The sequence below is a fragment of the Mauremys reevesii genome, linkage group 1 (assembly GCF_016161935.1).
Source record: "Mauremys reevesii isolate NIE-2019 linkage group 1, ASM1616193v1, whole genome shotgun sequence".
NCBI classification, from domain to species: Eukaryota; Metazoa; Chordata; order Testudines; family Geoemydidae; genus Mauremys; species Mauremys reevesii.
The window spans coordinates 172,254,741-172,281,652 of NC_052623.1; the positions used below are offsets into that span (position 1 = coordinate 172,254,741).

The 26,912-nt window shown below is 42.0% G+C and overlaps 1 protein-coding gene across 1 annotated transcript in view; it reads left to right on the forward strand.

Moving 5' to 3' along the window:
* The first annotated feature begins 6,774 nt into the window (after positions 1 to 6,774).
* ADAMTS5 (ADAM metallopeptidase with thrombospondin type 1 motif 5) overlaps positions 6,775 to 26,912 on the forward strand; it is a 49,984-nt gene continuing 29,846 nt past the window's right edge. Inside the window, exons 1-2 of the mRNA XM_039521168.1 lie at positions 6,775 to 8,350; positions 20,276 to 20,408. Coding sequence (XP_039377102.1) covers positions 7,313 to 8,350; positions 20,276 to 20,408 — 1,171 coding nt within the window. The 5' untranslated portion in view covers positions 6,775 to 7,312. The remainder of the gene's footprint in view (positions 8,351 to 20,275; positions 20,409 to 26,912) is intronic.

Here is a 26,912-nt window from a genome sequence, read left to right on the forward strand (position 1 = left end):
GGTCCCGGTGACTTGTTAATGTTGAGTTTATCAATTAATTCCAAAACCTCCTCTACTGACACTTCAATCTGTGACAGTTCCTCAGATTTGTCACCTACAAAAGCCAGCTCAGGTTTGGGAATCTCCTAACATCCTCAGCCGTGAAGACTGAGGCAAAGAATCCATTTAGTTTCTCCGCAATGACTTTATCATCTTTAAGCGCTCCTTTTGTATTTTCATCGTCAAGGGGCCCCACTGGTTGTTTAGCAGGCTTCCTGCTTCTGATGTACTTAAAAAACATTTTGTTATTACCTTTGGAGTTTTTGGCTAGCCGTTCTTCAAACTCCTCTTTGGCTTTTCTTATTACACTCTTGCACTTAAGTTGGCAGCGTTTGTGCTCCTTTCTATTTGCCTCACTAGGATTTGACTTCCACTTTTTAAAGGAAGTCTTTTTATCTTTCACTGCTTCTTTTACATGGTGGTTAAGCCACGGTGGCTCTTTTTTAGTTCTTTTACAGTTTTTCTTAATTTGGGGTATACATTGAAGTTGGGCCTCTATTATGGTGTCTTTAAAAAGCGCCCACGCAACTTGCAGGGATTTCACTTTAGTCAATGTACCTTTTAACTTTTGTCTAACTAACCCCCTCATTTTTGTATAGTTCCCCCTTTTGAAATTAAAGGCCACAGTGTTGGGCAGTTGGGATGTTCTTCCCACCACAGGGATGTTGAATGCTATTGTATTATGGTCACTATTTCCAAGCGGTCCTGCTATAGTTACCTCTTGGACCAGCTCCTGCACTCCACTCAGGATTAAATCTAGAGTCGCCTCGCCCCTTGTGGGTTCCCGTACCAGCTGCTCCATGAAGCAGTCATTTAAAGCATGCTTGGATTGTTAAAATTACTGACCAAATCAATATGCTGCAGTGATGGATTTTTATTGCAAAGGCTACAAAGAATTACCTGTAGATTATTAAGAAGAAGAAACGGATTAGAATTAGGCTCTATGGAGGTATCTTGGAGGTAGAAAAGATGTTGTAATTGATAGGGTACAAGCCTGGTACTTGTAAAAGCTTGGGTGTAGATGGCAAAATTTTCTAAGTGCTGCCTATAAGTTGTGTGTCTGCTTATATTATTTTTGAATTTTCTAAAAAGCCCACTGTAGAAACATCTGGGTTTGGGTTGACATTCTTTGCACTAAAAACAGTGGGTTTTACATTTTATACACAAATTAATCATTAAAATTGTCTCCAGCCAGTGAATTACAGAGTCTCAGCTGTTCTTAGCATCAAAAAGTTTTCATTCCCAAGGCAGAATGAATGAAGAAGGGTGGTTAAAATGGTGAAGGCCAGATTGCACTGAGTGGGAAGTCTTTCTTTACACTGAGCCTTGACTACAACCAAGGGATTCCAGCAAACTTCTTTGAGGAGAGATTTCCATAGATGGAAATCTATCTGCCCTTTCCCCCTTCCTAAAGGTCTGGTTTTTGTTCTTAATTATTGTTAAATCCAAAATTATAAAAATAAGCCAAAATCTGGAATAACTACTCCAAATGATCAAAATAAATTGTTTAAAATTAAGCCAGAATGGCAGTGTTTGCACTGGTGTATCTTGCTACAGAAGGTGCTAGACAGTGGAAAATCAGGCCCGCTGTGTTTCACCACAATCAAAGAGGAGGAACTGAATTACTATTTAAACATCACTGTCTAAGAAAGAAGATAATAGACAATAGAAGGTGCCATAAGAGCATGAAAACTTTCTGTATTTATTGACCAATCTACAGATGGATTTTAATATATGAAACTTATTATCACAAATAAAGTAAAGGGCTTATTATCAAGCATATATTAAACTAATGTCATAGCAATTGCTCCAAAGGAAAAAACAAAGAGAAACCAACTCATGACATGAAAAAAAAATTGTCATAGGCCATCACCACAGTCATCTCTCTTCAAGAAGAAATGAATGGGCCCAATCCTGAGAACACTGAAACATGGGAGTGAGTTGAGTTAATGGGGTGTGAGTAGTTCCATTGGACTCATTGTACACCCTATTACTACTGAACCAGTAGTTGATACTTAGTTTTCCAATGCAATATCTTTCTAATATTAGTTACAGTCCATTGTCAGGTCTGATCCTATAATGAATTACACAGTGGGACTATTCACATGAATAAAATTATTTGGGGGCTTTAGTATTTTCAGGACCAACCCTGATTATAAAGACTAGGGGTCATATTCAGCTCTAAATTTTTTCACTTCCTGTTTGAAACTACTGAGCACTATTACTGTGTGTGATGTTTAACAATTGCCCTTCTCCAACACAGGTGGGGCTGCAATTCATTTGTAAGGCACTTCTGGATTAAAGGAATTACGTAAAAGTATTATGTTATCATAAATTAAAAAAAATAAATTCAAAACATAAAAGAGACAATAAGAATAGTAACAATGTCCAGAATAAAATGAAAAAGTATCCCTGTCTTTATGCTTTACAGCATAGGCTGATCAACTGGAATCAGAAAAAATGTTTTGTGATGATATTGTACATATAGGTGCAATATGGAGTTTATTCCCCCTCTGAAGCATCCAGTATTAGTCATGGCTGTAAATATGCTATTGAACTACAAAGGCCACTAGAGCAATTTTATATGGCAGTTTTTATTCTCCTTTGTAGGCTTTCTTATGGAGAGTTCGCCTGAAAATCAATAAAGGAAAAGGAAAATGTTAGGGCTATGAGTTTAATATGAATATGTGAAGAGGAGAAACAAATGAGAATAATATCCCACACTTGATTAACACAAGAAACAGATTTGCCACCAGTCATAGATTAAAAATGACTCACTGGAGATATAAATACAATAAAATATATACTGATTAATGATAAATTATTTTTTGATACCTCAGGTCCATGGTTTTCATTCAGGCCCATCACTGTTAATAAGACTGAAAACCCCAAAAGTGAGAAAATAAGACAGGGACATTTTATAGAAAGACTTCTGAGGGAAGAGCAGCTATATGGATTAACATCATATCAACATTTTCTAAGGGTCACAGTGGATTCTCCATCACTGACAATTTTTAAATCAAGATGGGATTTTTTTCAAAGGAAATGTTCTAGGAATTATTTTTGGAGAAGTTCTATGGCCCACGATATGCAGAAGGTCAGACTAGATTATCACAGTGGTCTCTTCTGATCTTGGAATCTCTGAAACTAAACATCTAAATGTCCTCTCAAGAAATACAGGCAGCCTAAGTTGTTCAATGATAGAAGAAAATACCTTAATGCTGGGATTTGTTACTTCATGGTGAAATATCTCCCATGCAGCAAAACTCCTTTAATCAGAAATGCCATGCTACTGGTACAAATTTATCAGAAGGATTCTGAGCTTTTTCTTGGTCAACAGACAAAGGGAGATACAACCTTGATATATGCAGCTCCTGCTGCTCTGTAGTCAATATGCCTGGGTCTGTTTAAACCAGTGCTGAAATTGGTCTAAAGTATTTAACTACTTAAGTTGTGCTTTAGATCTAATTGAGGATTTGTGGTCTTGTATCTTTCAGTTGGGAAAGGTCAGTCCTGTGATTTCCAAGTCAGAACTGTTTGACAAGGATGTCAAGTAGTGCGATCCACAACTTCAGATGTGCTACCAGGCTCTCTAGTTCAAAGGGAATACTGTGAGAGTAAAAGGGACTAAGAAAGCAAAATATAGAGGAAAAGAAAACTATCTTAAGTGATCTACAGAGACTTGAAAATTCTGAGAATAGAAGGCATAATTGAACTAGCTTTCAGTTATCACAGTGCTGAATTATTACAATTCTGAAATGTAAATTGTAGAGCTTGCCAATACTGTTTCTATGGAAAAGTATGTTATAAGCCTGAGTCTTTCTTAAGAATTTAGATTCTTTCTGGGGGGAATGGTGTCTTATATATGCTAAAATTTGGTGGAGTTTCTCTAGCTATAGGACAATCAAGGGCAACAGAATGGATAAGCAATAACACAAACCAATCTGAATAATCATTTTTAACATTTTTCTCTTTTTCCTAGGCTATAATAAGGCAGCTGGAATTATATTATAATTGGTCTCCTCAGTTCTGTATTTCCTTTCAGAACTCATGCTATTAATAAGAGTTCTGCATTGGTTATTCAAGCAACTTTTTTATCATCCATCTCATCATTAGCCCATCTCTTAAAGGTACTTTGAGGGTTCAGACTGGTGCTAAATATGTACCAAAGGCCCATTCCAGCTCCTACTAAAGTAAATATAAAAAGATTTCATTGAGGGTGACTAGGCCTACCCAGGACTAAAAATCACTGATGCAAGATGTTCAAAAAAGAGAAGGAAGGATATTGTGAATATTTTCTCAAAATCTTCCTATCTTCCCCCCCCCGCCCCTTTTTAATGTCAAAAATTGTAAAAATTTCTATCAGTTCTGCGGCTGGTCAAATTGAAAGGTGGGAAAACCATGAAAATGTTGACTTTTCATAAAATTACAAAATTCAGAAAGTACTGACTAGCTCTGGCAAGTAGCTCAAGAAACTTCAAATGATGAGCCATTCCTGAAGGATAATGTATATAGCTCTGCAAATCCGCAGATATCCACAGATCTTGGCATCCGTGGATATGGATATCAGCGGATCAGATGCGGATACAAGTTTTGTATCCATGCAGGGCTCTAATAATGTAGCCTACCTTTCATAGCTAACAATTTCTGATGCTCGCAAATTACTGCAACAGGGAATAAGTAGCATCAGGTCTCCAAGAAATTAACTATTGAATCCAAGTACTAGTATCTCCAGGAAAACGAAGGATTGCATAGAGAAATGAACAGCCGCACACTTTCATTTGTGAACTCTCATCCTGCCATAATCATTGAATGATATAATTTAAGACTAGGGATACGTCAATTATATTACTTAGCACTTATATGGTAATATTTGTGTTCTAAATAGTTTACAAATGTTAACTTGTGGTCTAGGTGGTTATTTAAAGAAGTATTCTATTCTTTAAGGAGTTTCCAGGAATGCTGAATTCAAACCCTAATATGACATTCTTTTAATTGCCTGATAATATGGTCCTGATCCTGGAAGAATTTACACATGTGCTTAAATATAATTCCTGTGAGTAGTTCCATTAACTTCCATGGACTATTTGAAGTACATAAAGTTAAACACCTGTGTGAGATAGCACCTAGATGTCCTAACCTGCAAAGACTGGAAAGCTAAGTAGCATGGGCTCTTGGAACCTGATGCAATCTGTCCTTTTCTGGAGAACCTCAAAGGACACACAGAAAATGCATCATACTAGACTTCTTTGCTTCAAGCAATGATTTATCTTTGAGTTACTGCAAACGAAAGTGTGTGATTTGACCTTCTCTCAGGTAGGTGAATGGGAACAGCAAAAGCAATGCCCTCCTATGTCTGTGTGCCCTCCTTTTCTTCAAGTGGAACAGGTTAGATGAACATCCACGAGGGATGGTCAAGGTGTACTTAATCCTGCTTCAACAAAGGGAGGTGGACTAGATGACCTCTTGAGGTCCCTTCCAGTTGTAGTTTTCTATGATTCACTGAGGGCTGCCTTATAGTGATTCTTCCTCCCTTCTCAGGAGCTGTTGTACTGTTTATCAGACAATCCACCTTGGCTGGGTATGGATGGCTTTACATGTTGTGGTCAGATGAAAAGTAAATTGTCAATTAATTCAGATATCCTCCCTTTGTGGTGTCTCTGCTGGAGCATAGGGACTAGGGCGGAGGGTAGAGGGGTTAATGTGTGTGTGGAAGTGGACGGATGATCTAAATATCTGAACGCATTCCAAAGGTTATAGTAAGAGTTAACTCTTCCCCACCCTCTCTTCTCCTTGGGAATTGAGGGAAATTACAGCCCACCCAGACTAAATAACAGTTTGCTGGAAATAATGACAGGCGTGTGTGCAGAAGAATCACAGTCATACAGACAAAGGGAGGACATTTTTTGCATTTTCTTCTGACTGGGTAAATGTGGCAGCTCCTGTCCAGAGAAGAGAGGCATGAATCTCCCCAATTTCCCCATGCACCAGACTCTTTAAAGTCAAATGTCATGGAAAACCGCCTGCAGCGATCTGCATCCTTGCAGTAAATACAGGAAGCAGAAAGTCACTGTAAAACACCGGCTTGCTAATTCTTTTTCCCGTTAAACAGAGCAACTCATCCTTTTTGCTGGTTGCACAACCCCAGCCAAGTGGGATATCATGTGCTTTACAACCCTCTGCGGAAAGGATCACTTCTAAAAGCCCCAACAACTTCCTATCACCATTAAAAAAAAGGCATAAATCTGTCTCATCCACTTAAAAAAATACACAAATAACAAGAAGGTAGGGGAGGAACCTTGCGGGACATGAGGTAAGCAAAGCTTAGTCAACCCCGATCAGTTGTGAAATATCAAACAGATCCAGGCGACACTGTGGCTTTAAATGATTCAAAGGAAATCTTGTGTTGTTCTTAAACATTTTCTCCCAGTCTCTCTCTCCTCCCCTCGCTCCTTCCTCTCTCTCCTGCCTTCCTGTCTCAGTCCCTCTCTCTCTCTCGCTCTCTTTTTCTCCTCCCCCCCTCAGTCCCTCTCTCTTTCTCTCCCCCCCCACCCCCCAGTTTCTCTCTGTGTCTGATTAAATGAGAAGGAAGTGTGGGAGTGGTGGTTTTGAAGCTCTCCCTTTAAGAGGCAGCCTGCAGTGACGAATTGTTGAAATTGCCATTGCAGGATGGCATTCCGCTATAAATTCATTGTTCCACCTCCTCTCATCTTCACATTTCTCTCCCTTCTCCTCTTGTTCACATCGACAGACTGGGGATAACAACCAGCATTAGAAAGGGAGAAGTTGTTTTACAAAATCCAGGGCATTTTTTTTACCATCTCACCGGAGACGATCGAGCCTTTTTTGGCGTATGTTTCTTCTCCTCTCTTCAAACAAAAGGGGGCAAAGGAAGGCAAGGCACTAGCTTCTGAAAGTGCCGATCTGTATCGGATCCCCCTGCCTCTGTTGAGGAGGAGGATGCAGTGACTACAAGAGAGAAGTGGAAGAAGAGTGGAAAGTGCTCAAACTTCTCCGCTCGCCGGGTGTGAGCCTCACTTGTTTGCCGCCTGTTCAGCAGCTGTTTCAGGATTGTGGTGTTCTCCTTCCATGTGCTCCTGACTCTTCCCTGCAGAGAAACGCAAAGTTCACACGCGAGCTGCCTTTGTTGACATTTTTTTTCTTCCTCCCACTCACACTTGCTTCAACCTTGGGGGGATTTTTTTCCCTTCTGAAGCTCCTCTGTTGATCTCCACCGGGTGATTTTTTTTATTTTTTTGAGAGAGAGACAAATATGGTCCTGAAGTTTGTTTCCCTGCTGCTGGCTGCGGAGTTGCACTTTGCTGCTGCCAAGACCGGAGCTCCAACAGCAACAACAGCAGCACCTGCTTATGATAAAACCCAGCCGCCTCCCGGAGCAGCAGCAGCAGCATCCCCCCGCGCTGGCCGCCAGCAGCTGCCCCGGCCCAGCGGCCTGGTGGGGAACATTGACCAGATCTACTCCGGGGGCGGCAGGGTGGGCTACCTCCTCTACGCGGGGGGCAGCAGGTTCCTCTTGGATCTGGAGCGGGACGAGCTGGTGGGCCCGCAGGCCCCCGGGCAGCATGCCCGCGGCTGGGCTCACTGCTATTACCGGGGCACGGTGGACGGCAGCCCCCAGTCCCTGGCCGTATTTAACCTTTGCGGGGGGCTGGATGGCTACTTCGCGGTCAAACACGCCCGCTACACGGTGAAGCCCTTGCTGCGGGCCAAGGGGGCGGCCCCGCGACGGGTCTATGGGCCCGGCTCCGCCCTGACCCCGCACCTCTTCCGCAAGGACCAGTTCAGCTTCGAGACGGTGCCTTCGCGCCCCAGCTGCGAGACGCGCGGCTCCGGCCCGGCCCCGCCGCTGGCAGGCGAAGGCGGGCGGCGGGGGGGCCAGGAGCGCCCCGCCCAGCCCCAGCTGGCCCCCAGGGCAGCGCTAGCCCCGGGGCCCTTTGCCCCGCCCGGCGCCGGGCGCAGGAGCAGGCGCTCCATCTCCAGAGCCCGCCAGGTGGAGCTGCTGCTGGTGGCTGACGGCTCCATGGCCAAGAAGTACGGCAAGGGCCTGCAGCACTACCTGCTGACCCTGGCCACCATCGCCTCCCGGCTCTACGGGCACGCCAGCATCGAGAACCCCATCCGGCTGGCCGTGGTGAAGGTGGTGGTGCTGGGCGACAAGGAGAAGGGGCTGGAGGTCAACAAGAACGCAGCCACCACCCTGAAGAACTTCTGCAAGTGGCAGCACCAGCACAACCCGCTGGAGGACGGGCATGAGGAGCACTACGATGCCGCCATCCTCTTCACCCGGGAGGTAGGTCACCTGAGGCCCTGACACCCCTTGCCCAGCCTATCCAGGGCTCAGCACAATGCGGCAACAGCAACCAGGGACAGTGGTCTCTAGAGTCCTAGATTCCAAGGCCAGACAGGACCGTTGCGATCATCTAGTCTGCCCTCCTGTATAGCACAGGCTAGAGAATGTCCCCACAATAATTCCTAGAGCATAGCTTTTAGAAAAACACCCAATCTGGATTTCAAAATTGTCTGTGATGGAGAAGCCGCCATGGCGCTTGGTCAATTGTTCCAGTGGTTAATTACCCTCCTTTCCTTCCTCCACCATTGTTTCCCTTTCTTTGACAGTCCCTTTGCAGTCCTCCAGTCTGAGGGTAGGTGTCTGACTCTCACTTCTGCTGGTATGTAGGTCACTACTCTGGACAGCAACGAGGCTGATTGCAAACCCGGGTTTTGTGGGAGCCTACTGTCATTTCCTAACCAGTTGCTTAGTTGACAGCACAACAGAATCATTATGATTTAAAAAAAAAAACCCTCTACACCTTATGAGTGGTGCTATCTAAACCGAGGTATAATGAGTGCAGGTGCTTTGCAAGTTTCTGTGGCGCATCTGCTGATGCACTGCCTCTCTGGCGTGAAGCTCCCCATGTTTATTCCAGAGTTGAGCCACTCTTGAATAGAGACTGCAGGTGTTTAGGGCTGGTGTTAATTTGTATGATCTGGACTCGTGGCTACTAGAGACTAGACCTAGATCAGCAAATTCATCTCCACTTGAGATATTACATTGCTGTCGTAGTCTGTTTCACATATCCTTGTTAACAGTAGTGCATCTTTCTTCATTTGTGTATAGTCACAGTAAAGAACTGACAACACCCATTGGATCAAATTAATCCAAGAATGAATTTGTCCCACTGAGATTAGGAAAACAGAATGAATTGGTAAATAACACCTGAAGGAGCACATGACTTCCCTGCTTAGCTGCTGTAATTTAACATGGTATTCCCAGCATTACAGAAAAATGGCACTAGGCCTAGAGGAATACAGAATTTGTGGTACAAGACTAGGATTTAAATATAAGACACATAAACAAAGCCACACTAACTCAGTGCAACTCAGTTTGTGGAGGAGCATGTAGTACCTTGCTATCCATATAGTAAAAAATTGGTCTTCTAATTAATTAAAGGCCCAATACTGCAATTCTCATCCATGCAAAATTCTGAATCAGTGCCATAATTGCATTGCCATATATAGTTAAGGGGCACTGCTCCTGTGGACATGTGGTACAGTTTATGCAATGATCTACTGTAAGAATATCCCTTATATTTTTTTCTTTCCTCAGTAAGAAAATAATAAAAAACTGCGGGACTTTCTGTTAGTTTGAATTCTCTTGCTTTGCTACATCGCAGGAGGCTGCCAAAAAAGGATTCTTTGGATGGTTTCTGGAAGGAGGTGCTCAAGAGGAAAGAGGAAGAAAAAAGCCTGGCTTACTTTTATAGCCGTAAATACTTGAAATATTAGGCGCCATCTCTGTCATCTGAAACTTGTAGAGCAGGCGCTTTCTTGTGGCAGTTCAAACCCATCCATTCTGTTTGTTAAAAGCTGTATCAGCTCTCATTTTAAAACAGTCACCTTGCTAATTACAATCTGAAGGAGAGGAAGCTAGCTTGATTGTATCAGACTGTTCTTGTTTGTGACTAGACATCAATATTGAATAGCAATTCTGGGCCAAATTCTGTCACTCTTACATTTCTCTGTAAGTATTCCTGTCGATTTCAATGGGACTAATTGTGCTTCATGCAAATAAGGATGGCAGATTGTGGCCCTAAACTTTGAGATGATCACTAACGACTGGACTGCATTGCATAATATCTTACTCTGTGAGTTAGGCTTCAAAGGGACTAAGGGTGGTAGAATCGGATCCTAAACATTTATTTTAGATGAAAATTTCACAGCAAAGAGCAAAATATCACAATTTCTGCAGTCTCAGTTTGATCTTAGTGATTATAGTAATAACATTCATATGACACATTAGCCTTCATATGGAAAAAGAGTTTTCACTGTTACCAAACAAGCGGAAATATGTTCCAAGAAAAATCACTGGCTGTGGTTTGCTTGGTAGTATATGGTTTTTAACACAATTAATTATTTGACATATCCTCAGTTGACGTAAATCAGCATAGCTCAATTCAACTTAATGAATTGCTTCACTGCTTTACATCAGCTGAGGAGCTGGCCCTGTATTTTAAACTCATGGAGGTTGCATCAGAAGTATATTTGACTTAATGAGAAAAAAAAACAAGTATTTTCTTACTATGTGCATTCCTGGACTGGTTTTGAAGGGAATGTGCTGAGATCCATACCGCTTTCATTTCATAGTGTTGGAAGGTTCAAAAGGAATCTCAGTTAGATCGCAGAATGTAAACATGAAAAAGGATTAAAGAATCAACAAGCGGAAGAGATACAGCTCTTAGAAAATAGGTTTTTTTAACCTCAAAGAAAGATTTCCTCCACACTCAGAGTTTTATTTTTCAGTGAGAAGAAGCAGCAGTTGGCATGAAGATCCAACTTTTACAACTGTGTTTTGAATCTATGAAGTAGGTTGCTTAGCAACTAGACGCCAAGCTATGGCTCCATGTTTTCATGGGCTCTGAATGCTGCTGTGCTAAGTGTTTGTACATCCAGATGTCTTCTTCTAAATGGCTTGTTTTTCAGGCATGGAGCAAATGTGTGAGATACATTTTCCGTCTGTTTATTAGCCAAGGCCACCTTGAACTTTGCGTCTGTGTGTCAACAGAATAATATTGGCAATTCATTTATCAAACTACCACATTTCAGAAACTTTAAGTAACTCATTATGCATCATGAGTGTGTACATTAAGCATGCATATTACTATATAGCTCTCCAGCATAACACTTACCTTGATTCTGGAAGGACTCTCGTACCAGAACTCACATTACACGCAGCAAAATATTTTAAAGACACTCTGATAAACTGGCTATCGGGAAGTTTAGACTTGAAATTAGACGAAGGTTTCTAACCATCAGAGGAGTGAAGTTCTGGAACAGCCTTCCAAGGGGAGTAGTGGGGGCAAAAGACATATCTGGCTTCAAGACTAAGCTTGATAAGTTTATGGAGGGGATGATATAATGGGATAGCCTAATTTTGGCAATCAATTCGTCTTTGACTACTAGTGGTAAATATGCCCAATGGCTTGTGATGGGATGTTAGATGGGGTGGGATCTGAGTTACTACAGGTGTCTGGCTGGTGTCTGGCTAGTGAGTCTTGCCCACATGCTCAGGGTTTAGCTGATGGCCATATTTGGGGTCAGGAAAGAATTTTCCTGCAGGGCAGATTGGCAGAAGCCCTGGGGGGTTTTCACCTTCCTCTGCAGGGTGGGGCATGGGGCACTTGCTGGAAGATTCTCTGCACCTTGAAGTCTTTAAATCATGATTTGAGGACTTCAGTGGCTCAGACACAGGTTTGATACAGAGTGGGTGGTTGAGATTCTGTGGCCTGCATTCAGTGGCGGCTCCAGGCACCAGCATTCCAAGTGCGTGCCTGGGGTGGGCAAGCTACGGGGGGCACCCTGCCGGCCCCTGCGACAGTCAGGCAGCCTTCGGCAGCTTGCCTGTGGGAGGTCCCTGGTCCCGCAGATTTGGCGACAATTCGACGGCGGGTACGCCAAAGGCATGGGACCAGCGGACCTCCCACAGGCATGCTGCCGAATCCGTGAGACCGGGGACCACCCACAGGCACGCTGCCGAAGGCGGCAAAAAAGCTAAGAATTTTCACTTAAAGTCTATGATTCTATGATTGATCTTGCTTGAATGTGAAAGTGCTTTCAAGGTCCTTTCCCTTGTTCTTGTTTTCCGTTCACTTTGTTTTTTAAAGACAGATCAACACGTAAATGTTCTTAGTACTGAATGCACCGAGGGCTTTCCCTCAGTGTAGCATTACTACCAGTAATTATGTTATTAGTTTTTAAATTACAGGTAGTGCCTATGCAATCTGTTTTTAAGCAGAACTACTGAGTCCTGATTTAGAAAAAGCAATTGACCTTTATGGCTCAATGATAGGTGATCTGTTATCTGTATTTAATTTGGTAAGTGCTTCAAAACGAGCCATGCTGCATAACACAAGAGGTCAATATATATAATTTGCAAGGGTCCCAGGTTTAACTCTAGCTAATATAGACAAATGGCCAGGCTTTGAAAGGTATTTAGACACCTAGTGGGATTTTCAAAAGAATCTGGGCACCATAATACCCATGAGCATTTAAAACTCTGGCCAAAATTTTTAAGTGAAAATTCTTCTTAACCTGGATCCACAGTATGCATTGATATCAACAAGTGCTTCTCCTGAGTAAGGATTACAAAATCAGACCCATTAGTTTCAATTAATCCTAACTCTTGTATGACAAATTCAATGATTTGCTCCTCTGTTATCAACATTATGGAAAAGTGTTATAGAATTTAATAGAAGTGAAATTTTAAAATCACTAGGTTCTGTAGAAATGAGATAGGGTTCTACAGATATTATTTCAAAGCCTACACAATTTCATAAAGAAATATATTCTTTCTGTACGCCTGGTTCTGCCACTGCTGCTCACTATGAGAGAACCAGGCCCTGTAGGGTATTTGAATTCTATAGAATGGTTTAAAAAAATCTAATATAAAGGTGATAATTTTCCATTAAATTCTGTAGGACTTTTCATTAGGGCAGATAAATACATTCTCCATAGATCTGTTATTGTCTTTGTTTACTTTGTGACTGGGTCTCTAACTAAGGTTCTAAATTTCTGGGCCAAATTCACCCTTTTTGTGTAAGGATGAATTTAGTCTGTTTTTCTTAAATCTCTTTTGTTTATGTCTAATGCTGAGACTCTGGAAACTATTTATTTGCTGTATTGACACTGCTTATTGACACTATTTGTCACAGCACAAACACATGAGTGACGCAGCTTCCCAACTGTACTTGAACTAATACCATTGTTTTCTTGGGTTAAGTCTTCTCAGCAAGTACCCAATAAAATCAGGCCAGATTAACGAGTGTGAATTTGCCCAGCACGGTCTGCCCCTTTAAGGGCTTGCAGAGTCAGGGAGCAGCAAGCCCTGGCCTAAGGAGAGTCCATCAGGCAGGTGTTGGGAACCAGTTGATACAGCCAAGCAGCAGCAGCTTTAATGACTGACTCTGATTCCCAGTTGGCAGATATAAGGACCCAGATCTGTGAGTGGAGGGGACTTGTGAGACAAACACTTTCCTGAGCAGCAGTGGAAGACTGCAACAGGTCAGGAAAGTCCTGTGGTCCCCCCTGAGGCTCAGGGAGGGCCTTGATCTCCTTGGGTGGTAGAGGACCCTGCAGTACCGGTCCAGTTCAGGACTATCACTTTCATTTCTTATCACTATTTTTTGCCTTTGTGGGGCAGAGGAATAAAAGATCCTGTGCTGAAAGCTAAAACAGAGTTAGGTGTGGCTGATTGTTTTTTCCCAAGCTGGTGGATGGGCCAACCATCTTACAGCCCCCATCTCAGTAGGGCCCCGACCACCGAACACCCCTCCCTGCAAAACCTGATTGATTCTGTGAGCCTCTGCTCCGGGTCACAACACCACTCACTCAGATTTGGCCAGCCATGATGGGGCAAATCTGTGTGAGTGGTGCCGTGCACTGGCCTTTGGGCCCTCCACTTCTCCCACAACCACCAAACCAAACAGAAGACTTGCTGCATGCCCCCTCCTGCCCCGAAAATTCGACCACTCCCCCACCCCCAGTTGAGACCCTCTTTTCAAGGGGATAGAATTGTTAAGAGTTTATAGGTGAGGAGCGGCACAGTGAAGTTTTGGCTAGGGCGGCAATTATCTTCTATATCACATGCTCTGTGTAGTTTAAGGATGGGGCAGTTTCCATAATGCACAGGGTCCCAAAATTATTTAATCTGGGCCTGTGTAAAATTCCCCCAACCTATATCATTCATGACCTAAGCTAAACTTGAATGCAAGCTTCCAGAGGAGAACTACTGAAAACATCTGGACAAAATCCCATTCTCTTTCTTTCCTTTCATTCCACCTTGAATCAAGTGAAAACTAAAATAGATACTTCTCACAACAAATACAGGCAACCAGAACATGAAAAAGTCTTTAATAAGTACTGGTCAGCATAGTCAATGATAGTACCGTCATGCCTGGCTCTAACAAAAACGTTCACATTAGAGCCAGAGGCCACAGTTCTGCCCTTTTCCACATAGCAATTATACGGGTCCTGCTTATGTGATTTAGTTTAACTATCAAGCTGACAGTGCTGTTAAAATTTAACAGCAAGCATTGGATTATCTCAGCTCAATGGATGATAATTTCATTGAGAGGAGAAGGTGCTTTCTTTGGCTCTCATTATTTATTTATTTATCTTTTTTTTTACCATCTCATCCAAATTACTATCCTTTGTTAGTAAGCCAGAGGTCACTCTGTCATTGTGCCAATTGCCAGCAGTATATCTACATAGGTTTTTTATGTTTAATGTCCAGTGTAACTGATCCTTATTACACTAAACAATTACAACATTTGCTGTCACTCTTACTTGCAGAGTGGTTCCAGTGACCTTATATAAATATAATATGTTTTGTGTAGGAAATGTCATTGGGGAAAATAATATATGGTAATTTTGTGTGTGTAAGTAGATGTGAGCAAACCATTGCAATATTTCACAATATTTGTGTTGACTTCCTCCCCCACAAAAAGCTAGGCCTAACACAGTTATGCACAGATTTCTAGTTGTCTGCCAGATTACCAACTTGGTAGCCCAAGGCACTTTTTTTCTGGCATGTCCAGAAACCTCTTTCAAATGCTTTTAAACAGTTTTTACAGTTCTAACATGCAAAAGATGTTACACTATGAAGAATTAAGTATGTTTGCTAAAACTGAAGAGCAAGGTCTATGAATGGAAGAAGTGTGTGGAAACGTTAAACTTCTTGCTCAAAGTATATCTAGCTAGAGCTTAAGACACTATTTAATGTCAGGGTTCAAAAATTGTATCTGTTACAGATCAGTTTATTCCAGTTCTCAGATGTACAACTAGAATTAAAGATTTTCAAGTGAAATTAGTTACTAGTCTCAGTAGGGACACTTCACACTTGTCTTCATTCACAACAATGCCACATGTAGGTGGTAAAAGATCAGACTTTCTTGATGCACTTCAAGAATGCCAAGAACATTTGGCCTTTAATGAACTGTCTAATTAACTACTGTTCTTACGATGCACAGCTCATTGTTCCTAAATTATTTCTTTGCCAAGCATTTAGGATTACCATCTATTGTCTCCTGTACAGCGAATGCATTTCCTATTGATGCATCATTTTGAAACTACTGCAATCTAGATCAAAGGGCAGACTGAATTCTTTTTTTAGAAACAGCAAGAAATGTTTATTCTTGAAAGTTTCTGCCATTATTTGGAGATAATTAAGTGAGCTAAAGGTCAGATGAAATTAGACAGATATGAATGGGTAAATAACCCTTTAAATGAAAACCATGCATTATGTGGAAATAATGCTTGAATACTAACTAGTTTCTTAGTGCTTTTGAAGAAGTTTGAAAAATTGAGGAAGCCTGCAGATTTATTAGGTTACATCATTACATCAGGGTCTGATTTTAAGCAAGAATACTCTTCAGGTGCACTAAAAACTTCCAATATACTCCCAGCAATCTTACTTTAGGAGCAACTTTAGGAGCATCTGAGGTTGCATCTGACACTTCCCAGGGAAGCTAAGAATGTTATTGATACTTACAAAACTAACCATCGATAGTCAATGGGACCACTGAGGTGTATACATCAGGACAAAATTTGTCCTAAAAGTTTCAATCCGCATAAGTATAAACAGGTTAGGTACTTAATAATATAGTCCAAGTCTTTGCTATTGAAAAAGACCGGGCAACTAGAGAATGGGTAGCAAGTTGAGGTAAAGAGTATGAAAGCAATGTAATTGCAGAACAGTTGTCTCAGAATCATCACTTGGTAGGATTAAAAAATGCATAGTGTACATTATACAGAACCACAGTAAAATGAGTTACATAGGGCAAGTCTGAGCAGCCATGGAGAGGCAGGGGAAAGGAAATGTAATTGAGATCATGAGCTGAGAACAGCATGGAAATCATGTCTAAAAGTCTGTCTAAGTTAATGTTGATAATGATAGCATTAACTTAAGTAAAAAAAATGCATCTATCTACAGTTACCCAGGATTGAAAAACAGGATCAACCACTGCTGGCAGTATGTAAATCTGAATCTCCAAAACCAAGCCAATGCAAGTTTGACTCTAGTTACAGCCATTGTAAAAGAGCAACCCACAGCCGCACTCTTCCAATAATCACTCTACGCCAAGAAGCTAACACCAGACGGCAATTCCAATCCCCACATCACAGGTCCTCTTGTACCCCCGCCCCCGCCAACCTCTCCTCTCATGCCCAACTCTCTACCAGAATTCATTGACTGAGCCTGCAACGTATGCCCACCCTTCTTCCACATTGCCTGGCACCTACTGCATCACAGGAATGGAGGTTTAGGTGACCCAAATGATCAAAGTTTTTTCCACCACCAAATACTGGATCCATGGGTCTGCTCTCGACATCCCCCTTCATCCCTTCTTCTTTTTCCCATATAGGGGCTCATGATCACATGCTTCATTCCCTCCCTAAGAGGGAACATACACCCCTTCCTAATAGCATGATATCTTAGGAACACCATGGCTTGAAAGCTATGGCATTTTCAGAGTAATTGATCTCCTGCCTTGGGATTTTCCGGTTGTGACCACTAACTAATGCAGCTCATCGAGGACTCAAATTGCCTTATGTGAAGTTCTGTAAAAACAGGAAAAAAGGTTAAAGAAATTATAGGGGACATCTTTCAAGCCTGTTTTATTTTGGCTAAATTCAAATGTTACGAAGACGAGCACGGTAGTGACATTTGTTGGTGAGCTGTTTGGGTATAGGTTTGACTTTGGCATGTACAGCACTTTGGGCAACTACTGGAGATGAGAATACACTTTTGGGGCAGTGTTGCAAAATTGCTGCAAACCTGTCTGTTGTATGGTGACACACAGCATGCAGTCGGATGTGATGTCAGCAATGTGACCATATTAACAAAGCATTGCTGAATACAGATGCCCTGGTGTGTTGAAAGCCACATGTATATATGTGAGACAAAAGGTTGGTGAGGTAATATCTTTTATTGGAACAACTTCTGTATATGTAGCAGTCTTGACATTAACAGAAGTGGTAGGGTGAAATCCCCATGCACCACCTTGGAAATGTAAGAGTAATACGTATGTTCAGGCAGAATTCATTTAGTGAAGTATTGTAGTTAACATCTCTGTCATGAATCTACAAGCTTACAGAGGAAAATTCAGAAGTGAATCTAAGGGCTCTTCTACACACAAAGGTTATACCTCTTTAACTCTGCTGGTATAGTTAAAGCAGTACAATGCCCCTAATATGGTAGCAGTAATGTGGTATAAGGCACCTTTATACCAGTATCACAGCATCCACATTATGGGTTTTACCGATATTACTATCGTGGTAAAAAATCACACCCCTTAACAAAATAGATATACTGATACAAAAACTGTGTGTAAAAGCAGGAGTAGCCAGATACAAAGTGCACCATCCTCTCCCTCTCTCCGCATCTAAGCCATAGCTTAGACTGCTCAAACTCCATTAAACTCCTTTACGCCTGGTCTGCACATAGCTTTTGTAATTGTCAGTGGCTTGATAGAAGTGGTGCATTTTAAATAGAGATTTGAAGGAAGGAAGAGAATCTGAATGATTTTAGAGAAAAAAGGTACCAAGCAGAAATATTTCTTTGACAGATGCATTTTCAAATATAGTTGTGTCTTCAAATGGCACTTTCATCCAACCATGCATAAGTGGTAGATGGACTGTGGAATAGGCATATTTTGGTATTTTCCCTTTAAGTCATCTGACCATCTCTGTTGCACAGGGTCTGTTCATTGCATTTAGCACATTACAGTGTGCTAAACGTTCTGACAGATTTAGCAGTCCATACTATGTATATGTAAAATACATAAGGGCCTGATGCAAAGCCCATTGACATTTCAATGAGAGTCTTTCTGTTGATCTTTACATCAGGCCAAATATGTAAATACATGGCCACTCAATGTAACATTAATGCTACCATCTGAAAGCAGAAGCATTGGGAAAGTTAATATTGGTTGTTAATTTTGTTGGTGAGAGAGCTCTGTGTAGCTTGAAAGCGTATCTCTTTCACCAACAGAAGTTGGTCCAATGAAAGATATGACCTCACACACTTTGTCTCTCTAATAGCCTGGGACCAACATGGCTACAGCCACACTGCATACAGCATAGTTTTTAGACACACTAAAGGACAGAAAGAAAGGTTCAGTGGTCAGGGCACTCACCTGGATTCAATTCCCTCCTCTGCCACAGACTTCCTGTGTGACCTTGGGCAAGTCATTGAGTTTCTCTGTGCCTCAGCTCCCCAGCCATAAAATGGAAATGATAGCACTTCCTCACAGGGATGTTGTGAGAATAAATACATTAAATAAATAATAAACATTAAAGCCTGTGAACTACTGATGAAAAATGAAAAGTATTATTAATTATAAGTGCCATTAAGGCATAGGAATGCATAGTTTGTGGTTACAACAGGAGACTGCGAGTCAAGAAATCTGTTTTCATACCCAGCTCTCTCTAAGCGACCTTGGAAAAAAATCACTTACAATTCAGTTATCTCATCTGTAAAATGGTGATTAATAATATATGCTGTACCTATCTCCTATGTGTATTATTAGGTTTAATATTGCTGTGCCTCCCTAAAGAGCCAGGCACGGCCTGGCCCCTGCCCCCATCCAACCCCCGCTGCTTCTCACCCACAGATGGTCCCCCCAGGACTTCTGCCCCATATAACCCCCCACCCATTCCCTGTCCCCTGACGGACCCCTGCCCCATCCACCCCTCCCTGTCCCATGACCACCCCTGGACTGCCCGCCCCTGACTGCCCCCCGCCACCCCATCCAACCCCCCTTCTCTTTCCTGACTGCCCCCCCCGGGTCCCCTGCCCCCATTCAACCCCTGTTCCCCACCCTCTGACCGCCCCAACCCCTATCCACACCCCCACCCCTGATCACCACCCTGAATTCCTCTGCCTCTATCCAACCCCTCCTGCTCCCTGCCCCCTTACCACACTGCCTGGAGCACCGGTGGCTGGTGGCGCTACAGCCATGCTGCCCAGAGCACCAGGACAGGCCGCCATGCTGCCCAGCTGGAGCCAGTCACGCCACAGGGTCAGGTCACGACTCTGCAGCTGTACTGCCCGGCAAGAACTTGCAGCTCTGCCACCCAGAGCATTGCGCCAGTGGTGCAGTGAGCTGAGGCTGCAGGGGAGAGGAACAGTGGGGGAGGGCCCAGGGGCGAGCCTCCCGGGCCAGGAAATCAGGGGCCGGGTAGGAAGGTCCCGCGGGATGGATGTCGCCTACGGGCCATAGTTTGCCCACCTCTGTTTCAATTCCTAGTTCGGCCACTGACTTTCTGCGTGACCTCATTCTCTCCAATCCACAGCTATAGAATGAGGATTATACTTCTCCCACACCATCTTTATCTATTTCATCTATTTAGATTATAAAATCTTCTGTGCAGGGACTGTCTCTTACTATGCGTATCACAATGTGACTCTGCTGTCAGGCACCATAGTAATTAATTACAAGTCTTATCCAACTCCCCTCAAAGTCAATGAAAAGTCTCCCATTGACTTTCATGGGGATGGGATTGGGCCCTCATGCTTTTAAACTGCACTGAGATCCTTAGATGACAGTCCAAAGTAGTAGCATTATCCGGGTCCTGCTGTTTGCAAAGGGCCAGTGACTCTACTTGTTGTTATCTGTGGGTTTAAAAATTTATTGTAATGATTTTTTCCCTTTCTTGGCAGGATTTATGTGGGCATCATTCATGTGATACTCTGGGAATGGCAGACGTTGGGACCATATGCTCTCCTGAGCGCAGCTGTGCAGTGATTGAAGATGACGGCCTCCATGCAGCTTTTACAGTGGCTCACGAAATTGGTATGCAGTGCCTTTTCTGTTCCCTTGCCAAATCAAACACTTGTAACAGCTGCATTAGTAACCAAAATACTTCACAATTAATTCCAGATTTCCCCTGGTTCAGATGTACACTTGGGGATTAAAGCTGTATACATATGCACTTTGGGGATAACTAATAAGAGATCAGAAGGCAAGTGAAGGCGCACAGTAGGTGTTTCCTTTCTGACAATGTCATTTTAAATCAGTAGTTGAAGTGAAAATTCAAGGACAGCTACTGTCCAAAAATGTCAGTACATGTACCTTATGAGAAAGTATTGGCCCAGTCTATTATGGTTTATAGGCATCTAGTATACATACCATGGGAAGTAACTTACATTGCAGAATCACTTACTGGACCTTTCAGGAGCAATCATTATGAACATTCACTCAGTATGCTTTTTATTGTCTGCTGAGTGGGCTGAAATCAGCTTTCATGGAATGAGCAATACTGATATTATTTTCACCCTATTAACATTCCAATTTTATGGTGAAATGCAATATTAAAATCAGTTCTGAAATAGCTGAAAATAGTAGTTAGGTGTCAGAGACTTAGTCTCAAAAATCACTCAACCATGTGTCAGCTGATCCTCAGCAGGCAATAATTTACACTAAAAATCCACTCTATGGCCTTCAGAAGGTGACATTTAAGACTGCATTAATGACGGAGGAGGGGTTGCATACCTGTAAATTACATCTGGTATCATATATTCCTCGAGGCAGATTGCTGACACCTTCATCAGTTTTAATTTACCAGTAGATCCCACACTATGTTTCAGCTCTTCACTTTCCTCAATCATTCACACTATCATGATTGCTGGAGATTTGTTTGTATAAAAACTATTAGCTCTGCAGCATGAACCATAATGGAAATGGAAAACATAATTTTTTTAACATTCTTGGAAGGAAATAACAAGGCAAGAGACTTTCAGGCAGTGCCAACTTCTGAATTGCCTTGTACCTCATGCCAAACCAAAGTAAAGTTTGTTTTGGGAGTATCATTGCACTAGTTTAATTTTCAAATAGCTAGCAGGTAGGGGAAAAGAGTCCTGTGTCTAATATCCTTAGAATGGCAATCAGAAGTCACTTGGGCTTTACTCATGGTTTTCATGTTAGTGGCTCTAGCCCCTCTACCAGACACCCTCAAATAAAGAGAAACTAACCCGGCACTCTTGCAACGACACAGTCGAATGAAACTGCAGATGGCTTGAGCTAAATCATTTGCTGTAGGAAAACCTAAAAAATGAAGTCAGAGTGGATCCTGAAATTTCTTAAACAGGAGGTCTGGAATCATAATAGGAGATAAAGCCATTCTAAGTCACAAATTCAAAGCATTGGTAGATAGGTGCCACTATATGATAGTTCTCATTGACCCTATAGGAAATGTGTTTGCTTAGTTCATTTCCCAGCAAGAAGAGTCCACATCACAAAACCCACCTTCAAAACTGGAGCTCACTGATTCCCTCCTTGATACCCTTAGCAGAATGGCCAAGGAATTTAAGAGCATATAGACTTTATTATCCTCTGACTTCTAGAGTTGACACCTCCTGCTAAAGGTTAACGCACACTGGCAGAGAATGATGTGAAAGCTCGCACTGCTGCCACTCATAGTAGATCTGTTCTGTGGATACTTTTCACCAGCAATAAATTCATATAATTTTTTTAAATATCTTATACATTAAAGAGAAGAGAGGAGATGATTAAAAAGATGAATGAGTAATATGATACCTGTAAACTCAATGAGAAGAAAATATAAACATGCTTGAATTATTTTTAGTGATTTGGAAGCAGATTTTTCTTTAAAAAAAAAACCCCACCACTTTCTTACCTAGAGGTTTACCGTGGACCTGTAAAAGCTATAATTTTAAATATAAAAAAGGCATGGATTGAAACTAGTGGATAAATAAGTACCTTGCTGCACACAAAAACTCAAGTTCTAAGTTGTTTAATAGCCAGGTTTTCCTCACCATAAGATTTTAAGAAAGAGGGGGTGTTCAGTCACAGAATGGTCTTTGTGTGTGTGTGTTACCCAAAGCGTGAGATGCTGGGAAGTGTGTGTGTGAGTGAGAGACCCAAAGTGGAAGACGCTGGGGAAAAACACACTAACATTGCTTAGTCTGGTACTTAGATGACAGTAAAGGTCAAGAAAAATAAAAGTGTGGTGGGACTACCTTGTCGTTAAACTCTTTGGGAAAAACCCTGATGTGTCTAAGCTGGAGGCCGAATTCCTTCCTACCATACTGGAGTCTTACAGTTCTCTTTTTTTGCAGGAAGGGAGTGGCTTTAATTTTACAGTAACTTAGTTATTCAGTGGAATTCACCTAGCAGAGCAGAAAACACCCTCAGGACAGGGGTGTTCTAAGCTAGCTGGTCTTTTCTATTAACAGGACTGGTTAAGCAAGCCAGCTAAGAAGCAAATCAGAATAATTGTCTGCAGTTCTTTAAGGGATTTGTGATGTGTTATAACATGAGAAACCAAATGTGATAACTAATTAATCTGATCCTGTGAATTGTTGTACACCCTTACTTTGCACTGAATTCAGCGGGATTTGAAGGCTGGACCTTTTGTGGGATTGTGTCCTTTTTTAGGAAGGTCAACAAAATAAATGGAAATAAGGATCAAATCCACAACTGTATGTGCAGCCCAAGTACACAGGCTGGGGCTGGGTAAATGGATAGGGGGCCAGAAGGGGACTAATCTGCCTTCTACAGCATGGAACCGCACTGGTTCTGCTACCAGCAGGACTTCCACACCCACATACATGGGGTTTGGATTTACCCCTGAAAGAGAAAATAGGTGAATTTTGCTCAGTGTTTTTTGAAAGACCAGATATGAATGACTAGCAATGACTGGCGAAATCAACAGAGGACTATGAACATGAAAGCAGAAACAAACTAGTGGAGTCTTGAAATAAAAACATTCATAGAGCACTGGTTAGCAGACAATAAGTTAGACTTGGAGAAGGTTTCATAGCCCGAGACTCAGCAAAGTTGGGCTTCAATTTTCTCCTACTTATACTGGTGTAAAATAGGAATAATTTAACTGATCCCAGTGAAGTTAGAGTCACATAAAACGAGCGTATGGTGAAGGAGAATCAGGCACAACATTCTTCATGGTAAGGATGTTGCATCAAAAACAGTATTTATGGAAAAGACCTCCATACCTTTGAAGGTAATAATCCAGTTTCTGCCACAAGTAAAAGCAAGCAGCAGGTATGGGCTATACTTTTAAAACATAATCTGTAAAGATGTTCAATCATTTGTGGTGAATATATATGTGTTAATTTTCCTTTATTAAAATAGGCATTGGATGTGTAGTTGGGATGGTACTATTTATGTGATTGATAACATTTGCAACTATAGAGATAGGTTAATTATAACCATAAACCCACAGGTTGCATACTAATATAAAATGGGTGGGACATCTCAGGTGTATTGGAAAGTATGAGGCCAAAGATCTAATGCCTTGAATAACATGAATAGGTCACCAGTAGTCACATCCTGATTGTGATTTATATTTACCTTTCCGTTTTAAAAATAAAACAATTCTAGGAGTGGTTATGCAATGTATCCTTCTTCCATGACAAATAGTTCCTATTAGAAAAGTGAGCAAATACATGTAGAAAAAGGTCTGTAAATATCTTTTCCCTATTACTTTGGATCTATTTGATTGGGTTCTGTTTCCTGACAGTTGCTACTTTTTTGTCCTTCCCCTTAAGCCCTAGACTCTGGACCACCCTGCTCTGCCACTGATTTCCTTTGTCACCTAAAGCAAGTCACTTAGTTTTCCCTGTGCCTCAGTTCCCTTTAGAGTGGGGGGTAAAAATACTTGCCACCTCACAGAGGATAAACACATCAAAAATTGTGATGTGCTTAGGCACCACAGTAGTGGGGACCATAGAAATGTGATAGCTAGATTTCATTGCTAACACTATGGAAGTCCCAGCTGTGCCCTGTTGAGATATGGTGCATGGGCATGATTTCATTAAAAGACTCAAGCAGCCAATCAGAATGTGGCTTTTGACAGACTTTAGTAAGGCATTTGATACGGTCTCGCATGATATTCTTATCAATAAACTAGGCAAATACAACTTAGATGGGGCTACTATAAGGTGAGTGCATAACTGGTTGGATAACCATACTCAGAGAGTAGTTATTAATGGTTCCCAATCCTGCTGGAAAGGTATAACAAGTGGGGTTCTGCAGGGGTCTGTTTTGGGACCGGCTCTGTTCAATATCTTCATCAACGACTTAGATATTGGCATGGAAAGTACGCTTATTAAGTTTGCAGATGATACCAAACTGGGAGGGATTGCAACTGCTTTGGAGGATAGGGTCATAATTCAAAATTATCTGGACAAATTGGAGAAATGATCTGAGATAAACAGGATGAAGTTTAACAAAGACAAATGCAAAGTGCTCCACTTAGGAAGGAACAATCAGTTTCACACATACAGAATGGGAAGAGACTGTCTAGGAAGGAGTTCGGCAGAAAGGGATCCAGGGCTTATAGTGGACCACAAGCTAAATATGAGCCAACAGTGTGATGCTGTTGCAAAAAATGCAAACATGATTCTGGAATGCATTAACAGGTGTGTTGTGAGCAAGACACGAGAAGTCATTCTTCCGCTCTACTCTGCGCTGGTTAGGCATCAACTGGAGTATTGTGTCCAGTTCTGGGCACCGCATTTCAAGAAAGACGTGAAGAAATTGGAGAGGGTCCAGAGAAGAGCAACAAGAATGATTAAAGGTCTTGAGAACATGACCTATGAAGGAAGGCTGAAAGAATTGGTTTGTTTAGTCTGGAAAAGAAGACTGAGAGGGGACATGATAGCTGTTTTCTGGTATCTAAAAGGGTGTCATCAGGAGGAGGGAGAAAACTTGTTCACCTTAGCCTCTAAGGATAGAACAAGAAGCAATGGGCTTAAACTGCAGCAAGGGAGGTTTAGGTTGGACATTAGGAAAAAGTTCCTAACTGTCAGAGTGGTTAAACACTGGAATAAATTGCCTAGGGAGGTTGTGGAATCTCCATCTCTGGAGATATTTAAGAGTAGGTTAGATAAATGTCTATCTGGGATGGTCTAGACAGTATTTGGTTCTGCCATGAGGGCAGGGGACTGGACTCGATGACCTCTCGAGGTCCCTTCCAGTCCTAGAATCTATGAATCTGTGATCCAGAGTCGCCAGACATCCTTTAATTTTCAATATTACACTTGTCAATTTAGTAACCACTTGTTGTTGCTCTTTATATTACCACCGAATCTAAAAACTGCAGCTGATTTAAGGATCCCAATGTACTAGATTTTGTTCCTACACATAATTGGAGACAGCCCCTGCCCCAGTGAGTTTACAGTCTAAAAAAATAAGACTGGCAAAGGCTAGGAGAAAGGACAATTGGGGATCTGAGGCAAACAAATAACCAGTGATCTCCCAAAGTTATAGAGAAACCCTGCAGCAGAGCCAGGAATCCAGACTATATCACCCTCATCCCAGTCCACTGTCTTCACCACAAAACAGCATGCAAAACTCCTGTTTACTTCATGGGGAGTTACACATGCATAGAAACAGAGTTGACAGGGGAAGCGGCCGCGGTCGACTTGCCGCTGTCCTCATAGCCAGGTAAATCGATCTAAGATACGCCGACTTCAGCTATGCTATTCGCGTAGCTGAAGTTGTGTATCTTAGGTCGACACCCTCCCCCCCAGTGTAGACCTAGCCTAAGCCCTGGTGAGAGGTAAGGAATAGGGCAGAGACTTCAGCTGCTGTTTCAAAAACAAACAAGATCTGTACAAAAGGTTTGTAGTTAATGCCAGGTTAAATTTTTACTGAAAATTCTTGGCTCATCCAGAAATATTTTTATTAACTTGTAATGATGATAATTGTTCGACCTGCTGCACACATGGGGCTTAAAAATAACCTTTTTCCTGAAGCTGGGGCAGTTTGTTATTAGCTATAGGTTGGGAGTGGAAGGTGGGATGGCGGAAGGAGGTTGATTTGATTTAGAATACCTGAATCCTCAATTTCTGAACATATGTAAGTTTTCTTTCTCTAATGCTTGTTTTAAGCATGTTAAGTTCCTTGCTTTATTGAAGGCTGTAAAGTGATTGTGAAGGAGAAGTGAGAGGATCCAAAATCAGAGCAAAATGTTCAGCCAGAGACTTAGGAAATGGCTTAGACACAACAGCCTCACTGCCGAGTTTTGCTGCTGTGGTTAGAGGTTTTCGGGAGTTGTGCTGATCTAGGTAGGAATATACCCCCATACATGATTAGATTAAACAAGGCTGTGTTTTGAAAAGCTGCAGTGGGTCTTGAAACATCATAAATTAAAGCCACAGAGTCAAATATCAGTGTCCCAGCCATCTGAAGGGAAGTGGGAATGAAACCAGAGTTTGCCTGATGTTCCAACATGATCATTATTATCAGTAAAAGTGTATGTTGGGCATGTGCGTCCCATCCCATACCCTTTCATGTTCTAGAGGAGAGCAAAGC